Source organism: Sceloporus undulatus, chromosome 1 (assembly GCF_019175285.1).
Source record: "Sceloporus undulatus isolate JIND9_A2432 ecotype Alabama chromosome 1, SceUnd_v1.1, whole genome shotgun sequence".
NCBI classification, from domain to species: domain Eukaryota; kingdom Metazoa; phylum Chordata; class Lepidosauria; order Squamata; family Phrynosomatidae; genus Sceloporus; species Sceloporus undulatus.
The window spans coordinates 184,362,818-184,371,556 of record NC_056522.1 but is presented as its reverse complement, the minus strand read 5'-3'; the positions used below and the strand labels follow the sequence as shown (position 1 = coordinate 184,371,556).

The window sequence follows — 8,739 nt, the reverse complement described above, 5'->3', positions numbered from 1 at the left end:
TGGCTCACATTTAGCATTTACATTTCTATAATGCTTAATAGTGAACTCAGCATTCTTTAAATGGATTGCAGTCTGTAAGCCATTTATCCTCAACAATCTGGATACAGTGGTACCCCGGGTTACGAATTTAATTCGTTCCGCCGCCGCGTTCGTAACCCGAAAATCTTCGTAAGCTGAAAAAGCCATAGGCGCTAATAGCGAAAGCCGTGATTTCGTGCGAAAAAGCGCCGAAAAGCACCAAAAATTTTTTCGTAACCCGAAATAACCTTCGTAACCCGGAACAGTTTTTTTCAATGGATTTTTTTCATAACCCGGAAATTTCGTAAGGCGGCGCATTCGTATCCCGGGGTACCACTGTACTCATTTTACCAATCCACAAGAGGATGGAAGGCTGAGTTAACCTTGGAGCCCTGGGATCGAACTCACAACATTGTAGCTACAGTATCGGCATTTATCTACTGTGCCACTATTCTCACACATACCCCTCCGGTAGGTTTTTGTGTTCACATTCAGTCCTTGATTACCATAAATATGAATCCAAAAAGTTGTAAGATTGTAAGTCTGGCTTATGATCTGATAGTGAATGTCATGCCATCTTCTGTCCCTTAAGAAGAAGTTCATGGTTAGAAATTCTGGATTGTTTGCAGAATACAGTTCCCAGGTCCTGCTATAGGAGAAAGAGAGCCAGTGTAGTGAAGGACTCACCCTGGGGAAGAGAGTTGAGGGGGCTGAGGGCAGCCAGGTGGTAGAGGGGGAAGAGAGAGAAGACTCAGGGGTGGAGCCGATGGGAGGGGAAGAAAAAGCCCTGGAGGGTATAAAAGAGGAAGGGTCGAGGTGTGCAGGAAGGAAGGGAGGATGCGGAAGAGCTGGCTGGGCAGCCACAGTTGCGCAAGGGAAAGGACAGGTAGTAAGGAGCCCAAGGAGGGACGGTGTCCCGGTGTCTCTGCAGAGAAGGGCCCCTGGTTGGAGACGGGGACCTCACGAGGAGGTTCGGCTCCGGAACCCCAGGGAGGACGGGGACTTTGCCTACTCCGACATCGAGGAGTGGTCTACAAGGGGCCTTCAAGACTTGGTGGATGAATGGTGGGATCCCAAGGGGGAACATTGGGAGATGGGCCCAGCACTGAGGGAGAGGGAAAAAGCCGAGATAGAAGTGACTAAACCTGAACCATTTAAGTAACTTTTGCCCTTTTCTTTTAAAGGTCCTTAAGCTGTTTTGGTAGGAGTCTAGGACCTAAACTCAACTGGATCAGATATACAATGGACCCTTGATATTTGCTGAAGCCTGGTTCCAAACCTCTGTGAATACCAACATCTGGGGATGCTCAAGTTACACGCTGGGGTTTGGTTCCAAGATCCCCCATGGATAACAAAATCCATGTATGCTCAAGTCCCATTAAATATAATGACATAGCAAAATGGTGTCCCTTATAAAAAATGGAAAATCAAACTTTGATATTTGAAATTTATACTGTTTTGAACATTTTCAAACTGTGGATGCTTGAATCCATGTATAAATAATCTGTGTATAAGAAGGGCCGACTGTATAGGGTACTAAAATGGCAAGGTTTGCTTTTTGAATTTTTTAATGGGAATATTTTCAAGCTGTGGACAGTGGAATCTATGGATGCAGAATCCATGGATATGGAGGGCTGACTGTGAACCCATGGTAACTTGGTAAATAAACATTGCTTCAGTGAGTGTATGTTGGGATTATCAATTTAGGGCTGTTGGGTCTGGACTATCCCAGGCTGAGATTTCAGGTCCAAATCTAGGAACATCTTGTGATATCACATGGGATAGGCCATGTTGCTGTCCTTAAGTACAATACATTAAGCATCAGCTGCATGGAATATGTCATTTAAAAAACAACAACAAACATCTGGTTTAGTAAATGAGGAAAATATATATGCACACACTTTTCAAGGCAATGCATTCACTCTGAGGACTTTATCACATGGGGGAATTTGGGAGATTCAAAAGGCATTATCCTGGAAGTCGTGTGATCATGGCTAAAATTATCACACGATGTCATGATTAGAGAGTGCTTATCCCAGGAAAAAACAGAGAATAACCAGCAACAAATTATTCACAAGGAAATCCAATGAATGATTTGTGACTGATTATTCCCTGGTTATTACTGTGATAAGCGTTCTCCAATCGCAATGTGTGTGATAATCTTAGCTGTCACCACATGACTTTCCCCGGATAATGCCTTTTTGAATCCTCTGATTTCGCCCCATGTGATGAAGTCCTGAGATCCAGCCTCCTTGTCCTGAGGACTGAAAGTTCAAGTCCTGAAGCTTAGGACAAAGTCTTGAGAGTCCATTCCAGGCTCTAAGATCTAGCAACTGGATTTAGGGCTAAGTATAATTTTTCTTGTTACTTACTGTATTTCTTCCTTCTTTCCACTTTAGTAGCATTTGGTCCTTCATATGTGTGTGAGACTTGCAACACTTAGAAGATGGCATTCCAGTTAAGCCCCCTTCCCAGAGCTCCTCTTCCTCTTTTTTCTTCCTCCTCATCACTGCTGCTATAACCACAGATGCTGCTCCTGCAACTAGCCTTCTGGCTGTCCATGGCAGTGGCCATAAAGGACTTAGTTTGTAGCCCAGCTAAGAAAAATGCAAAATCACCCAAATGAAGGCATTGTCATTGTTGGAATTGTTGCCTTCTACCATTTCTGCTACAGACACATACTTCTGGGATAGCAGCAGTTCCTTAACAGCAGTGAACATCAGGGCTGCAAACCTAAATTCTCTGTTGCAGCTGTCATGGCTGCCTTGCCCTGGCATCATGTACGTTCATTGGGAGCAACTGAATTAAGACAGTAGGGTTGAAGAATTCAGATGGGCAGTCCATTGGCTCCCATGTCACTGGGGAAGTGAATCCTAACTTTAATGAAGCTATTCCATGTGCAGAATCTATTTTAAGGATAGCTAGTATGGTGTAGTGGTTTGAACGTTGAACTAAGACTCTGGAGACCAGGGTTTGAATCTCTTCTGGGCCATGGAAACCCACTGGATGACCTTGGGCAAGTCACACTCTCTCAGCCTCAAATGATGGCAATGGAACACCCCTCAAAGAAACTTGCCAGTAAAACCGTATGATAGGGTTGCCAAAAGTTGGAAATGGCTTGAAGGCACACAGTACACACACACACATTTTAGGATTGGCTCTATCATTAGAAAGAATGAAGCAAATGCCTCCAACAGCAAAGGATAATTCCTCTTCCTGAAGGGTGTAGGGCCCTCAACTCATTTCCTCAAGCAAACAAACAACATAACACCATAAGTCATCTTTTGTAAGTATCAGTTTTTTAAAACATTTTTGCCGGTTAAGACCAAGGTGGGTCTGGGGAGTAGATTATGTCCCTGGACCCTCAAATTTGCCTACATGATTTACCGTAATAAGAATGCAGTTAGTTTTCTTTAATCTTGATTCAGCAAAGTAGCATCTGCCCTTGGCATTTGGATCATTTGGAGATAGTAGCGCCTAGAATCCCTCAGCCAGTATTGCCATTGCTCTTGATGGAGGATTATAGGACGTATAGCCCCACAAAATAACATGATTTTCACAATTTTGTTCTCACTGCAAGAAAGTCTTTGGAAACAGCAGTTTTTGAAGATTATTTGTAAACTAGCATGGTGTAGTGGTTTGAGCACTGGACTATGACACTGGAGACCAGGGTTCGAATCCTGGCTCAGCCATGAAAACCCATTGGATGATCTGGGAGACAAGTCACACTCTCTCACCAACAGAGGATGGCAATGACAAACCCCTTCTGAAGAAACTTGCCAAGACCCCATGATAGGTTTGCCTTAGGGTTGACATTAGTTGGGGGGAAAATACTTGTTCAATTCCCAGGAAGTCAGAGCCTGCAGTGCAATGAGAACCTGGGCCTGGTTCACATATGTGATTAGGAATCCCAGAATCAGTAGTTTTACTTGGAATCCAAATATTTTGCATCTTCACAGTGTGGAGTACTTTGTGTACACCAAACCATAGCAGTGGCAATTCAATCCATTTCAATTCCAGGTTGCACCAAGCAAAAATAGGGAAAAACCAAAGGAGAGATGAATACTTCTGCATAGCACTGCATGTATTTCTTTATCGCCTTAATAATAACCTGTGTCATTAACAGCAGTATTCTAAAAATGTCTACTGAGAAGGGCCATGGAATAATACATCTTACTTTTGATTAAACACACATATTTTGCATAGTGTTTGATATGCAGAATGAAGAAGCCTTGTTTCTTGTGTGCATGTTTGGTACATACATGTTTTTTAAGGCTAGAGTTCTATTAGGGACATCTACAAACTTAAGTTTTCCTTACACATGTGGATGTCTTTTTTGAGCACTCCAGAAGATGCTATTTCCCCCTCCCACTGTCCATCCTCCTGACTTAACTAACAAGCCACTAAAGCTCATTATGTGCTTCATAGCAAGCAGGGAGGTGCAGAGAAGCATCTAGCTACATACTCATAGCCAAGTGCAAAATGAGAACATCAGCACTGAGATCTGACAGGGTCCTCTGGGGGTCTCAGTGCTGCTGTGATCATTTTATATCTGGCTATGAGGAGGTAGCCAGATGATTCTATGAGGCTGCCTTGCTTGCCACAAAGTATGAGATGGCTATATGGAGTGGTTTTACAGGTTTTTCAGGGGAGGGTATATGGCTCAGCATAACATAGTTCCACATGTAGCTATTTATGCAACACTGAAGAAATGTAGGGTTGAGGCTCAGATTTCTTAAGGACAACTGGTAAACCTTTCTGGAGTGTTCTTTTGCTCCTCTTTTTATTACAATAGGAAATGACCATATTATTCATGAAGGGAAAAAAAATCCACAATGCAGCTCGATCTAACCAGATATGTTCAATTTAGGATCAGAGATTTTTTTTTCAAGTGAAGTCAGTAATAAACAAACAAACAAACAAACAAAAAGTTGGAAAATACATGGCTTTGATAGTATGCATAAATAAATAAATAAATAAATAAATAAATAAATAAATAAATAAATAAATAAATTTCCCCATCACTGAAATAATTATGAAGCACTTATAAAGGCAAATCTCTATAGGCCTATGGTAAACATGCAAATCTAGCCAACAAGCAACACAAAATTGGTTGTAGCAACCACTGCTGAATTAACATTCCAAAGAGGTTTTGGAGATCTTCTCCCCTTATGGCAAACACAACATAATTTTACAACACTTTGTTTTAAACTTGGAAAATGTCCAAGAAAATGCCTGGATGTCTTGAGTCTGTCTTTAACTTCCAAAGCTTGAAGCATAATAAAGGCAAATGTTGGGGCATTGGGGTTGGCAAAGACTGAAACAAAGATATGTCTATATTGCTAGCCGAAGACAATCATGATGCCTTCCTTCTGCAGACAAATAGGTCATACACCCATAGTAGCTCATGTGAGAAACAACACTGTGAAACTGATACACATGGACTCATGTGGGACAGGTGGTTGCGCAGGAGTACAACCAGAGGCCTTTGTTTACTTTTGTGATCAAACACTGCTGTGGCTCAAGAGCAGTACATGCACTAGACCCGGGCAACTTGCATGTGACTCACCAAATGGAACACAGCACACTTGCTTTGCATTGCAAGCAGTGTTCAGGAATGGGCCCAAACAGATAGGCCAAAATAAAGCTGTTTCAGATCACTTTGGAGGTATACTGTTTAAATGCTGCATGTCCTATGGACTAGAGCGCAGCTTTGGTGCAGCTTCTGGCCTCTTAAGATGTGTGTGTCATTTAAACAGCATACTTCCAAAGTGACCCAAAGCAGCTTTATTTTAGCCTGTCTGTTTGGGCCCGAATGTTACCTTTTTTTTAGACTACTGCACCCAGAACCACCAGCATGGCCATTAGAAGGAATTCTGGGAGTTGTAATCCAAACCAAGTTCTGGGTTTGCTAAGGGTTTAACCGCCTCCTGTTTCCTCAGGCAGGAGGTGGGTTGAGCCTTTGGCAGGCCACAACTCATGGCTTTTGGGAGGCTTTGGTGAACAAGAGTCATGTGGACCTATTCTAAATATAGGATAATATCAGGACTATTTAGAATGTGAATTTGAGCAAAATCACCCAGCTGTGTGCACATGCAGTAAGGCAGGAGTGGGAAACCTGCAGCTCAATGATCACAGGTGGACATTTTCAAACCTCATCCACTTTGCCTCCAGCTAAACCCACAGCTGGACTTCAGTCTCTGACATATTTTGACCAATGTCATATGGATCTTAACAGGAAAACCTTCCCTATCCCTGCAGGAAGGAGTCATTCACTGTTGTCACTGCTTATAATATTCAGGACTGATCTATGTAATGAATGTTGGTTGTAGCTATCAAATGGGAGCTTACCTCTTGACCAGCAAGGGTTCACTGTGCTCTTAACTGCAGTACCTGATCACCTGTTACTACCATTCAATCGTTTCCAATCTTCACATGAGAAATTAAGGTTATGTGAAACAGCCCTTCGCATAAGTACCTGAGTATTTTTCAAGGTACATATCACTTCAGGACAGCAGTGAAAATCCCTAAACATTGTTTCAGTGGGGAAAAAGGATATGGCATTGCTCAGTAACTTGAATGCTTGCAAATGGAACATGTACATTTGACTGGCACAAATGAGAAATTCTTGTCAACATTCAGAATTGTGTGTGTGTGCGTGTGCGTGTGCATATGTGTGTTCATTCATGTTCCTTTCTCTTCAAAAGGGATAAAAAAGTAGGAAAGGTCTCGCTCAAATGCTTGCTAAGTTACACCCATCACCTCTATCTGCACTATCACTATGACATCAAAGTACTGGAAATTATCAAAAGCAATGTACAGAAAATTACAAATTTGTTTGAAAATACATCACACCGCTACAACTAAGATTAAAAAGTGCTTTTTGTCTTGTTTTACTTTTTAGATTTTGTCAGAAAAAAGTGTCCTTCTGAAGTAGAAGTGTTAGTTTCCTCTGATTTTAAATAAAATTTTGGTGTTCCAAATGTGCGACAAGTTTCCCCACCTCCTTTTTCTCTTTTCCAAGTGGAACTTGAAGAAAACATCCTTCTTCCTTGATAGCTGACATACTAAAAACAGCAACTGACTGGGGAAGGCACAGCCCACGCAGGAATAATAGCTGTCAACATGTCTGGTTTTCAAACCAAAAAGGAAAAAAACCCTTCATAACCCCCCTCCCCAGAAGCTTCCTTCATGGCACTGCTGAGCCATGGCAACAGTGGTACATTGCTCTGTGGTTGTGCTCCCCAGAGCTTTCTTTTTTCCCAGCAGCCTCTACTGCTGTGCATGGCTTCCCTCAGGAACATAACTAAATCAATAAACCAGAGAATTCAGTGATGCCTGTACTGCCTCATGAGAGGCACTATGCAGGAAGGAGGCCCAGCCAGCTTGAGAAATGGGTGTCTCAACAGTTCTTGGGCAGTTCCTCTCTGTGAAGGTTCCCGCACCAGCATCAAGTCTAAAAAGCCACGGAGGATGGATGAGACCTGGAAAAACCAAAATTGCATTTTAAAAGAGCAAGTTACATGACTGGTATCAAATAACAACAACATGTATAGCAATACTGCACAATGATAAAAAGCAGGATATGAGGTTTCTGTCACTCCTGCAGCAGCATATTGTTGGGAATGCTGGGAGAAGGCAGGAGATTCAAGTCTTCTTCAGGTGGGGCAGGAGATTGTACTCCTTGACACTAGGGTTGGGAATCAGTTGGTGACATCTTTATTTATTTATTGTCTATCCTGCCCTTCTCTCAACATAGGATCTGAGGCAGTGTACAGCCTTTTAAAAAACACAATGCAATTAAAAAGCTTTCATTACGGAAGTTAAAACACAATTAAATGAAATTTCTATTTTAGAAACACTGGTTAAAATGCATTTAAAAGATGATTTTAAAAACAGATATGACAGAACAAAAGAGAATCAACATCCCCATTAAAAGCTCAGTCTGCCACATCGCATTAAAAGCCAAAAACCTCCTTATATATAAGGTCTCACTTTCTAGTGGGAAGACAACAGGGAGGGGTCCAGCAAGACCTCTTTTCAATGGGCAGCTGTGGAAAAGGATAGCCTGGGAGCAGCCATAGAAAAGTCTCTCTCCTATGCCCTCCTGTGATGGTAGAGGGATCGGAGGAAAAAAGCCTTCCCTTGCAGGTCTTAGAGCTCAGGCAGGCTCATAAAGGGAGATATAGTGTTTCAACTACAAGTCTTAAGCTGTTTGGACTCTAAAGGTGATTGTCAGGACTTTGAGTGCTGTCCAGAAACAGATCAGCAGCCAGTGGAGCTGATTCAACAAGAGGGGTACTCAACCAATAACCTGGCTGCAGCATTTTGGACCCACTGACTTTTCTAATCTATTTCCAAAGGTATACAAGGAAGTATGAAGTCCAGTTATGTGGTGTATGGTCTTTGTAGATGATTGTGGAAGGAAATATTCAGTAACTCCTTCTTGCACTCTTTGTGTGACAGTCCCCATCACACTCATGCAAACCAATATGCCAGTGTCAGTCCTCTTTGTCTAATCAGTGGTTAGTTGGGATGAGGTGCAGAGATCTTGGACAAGATCTAGTAGTAGTTTTGCAGCCTAGGGGGCAAAAAGCATGATCAGTTCCATGGATGATGCTGATACTTTATTTGAGACACTGCCTGAGCCATATAAGCATAAGTATAGATTGTACCCATAATCCATAAGCCCTGGCCATACTGGCCGAGGCTCTCCAAGAC

The 8,739-nt window shown here is 42.3% G+C and overlaps 1 protein-coding gene across 4 annotated transcripts in view; it reads right to left on the bottom strand.

Annotated features, from left to right (window-relative positions):
- Positions 1–5,780: 5,780 nt before the first annotated feature.
- Positions 5,781–8,739, bottom strand: part of PAK5 (p21 (RAC1) activated kinase 5) — a 148,479-nt gene continuing 145,520 nt past the window's right edge. For 3 of the 4 annotated variants that reach the window (XM_042445108.1, XM_042445109.1, XM_042445111.1), the window contains one exon: positions 5,781–7,502. In XM_042445108.1, the coding sequence (XP_042301042.1) occupies positions 7,347–7,502 (156 nt within the window). In that variant the 3' untranslated portion in view covers positions 5,781–7,346. The remainder of the gene's footprint in view (positions 7,503–8,739) is intronic. The other variant, XM_042445112.1, reaches the window with a different exon arrangement.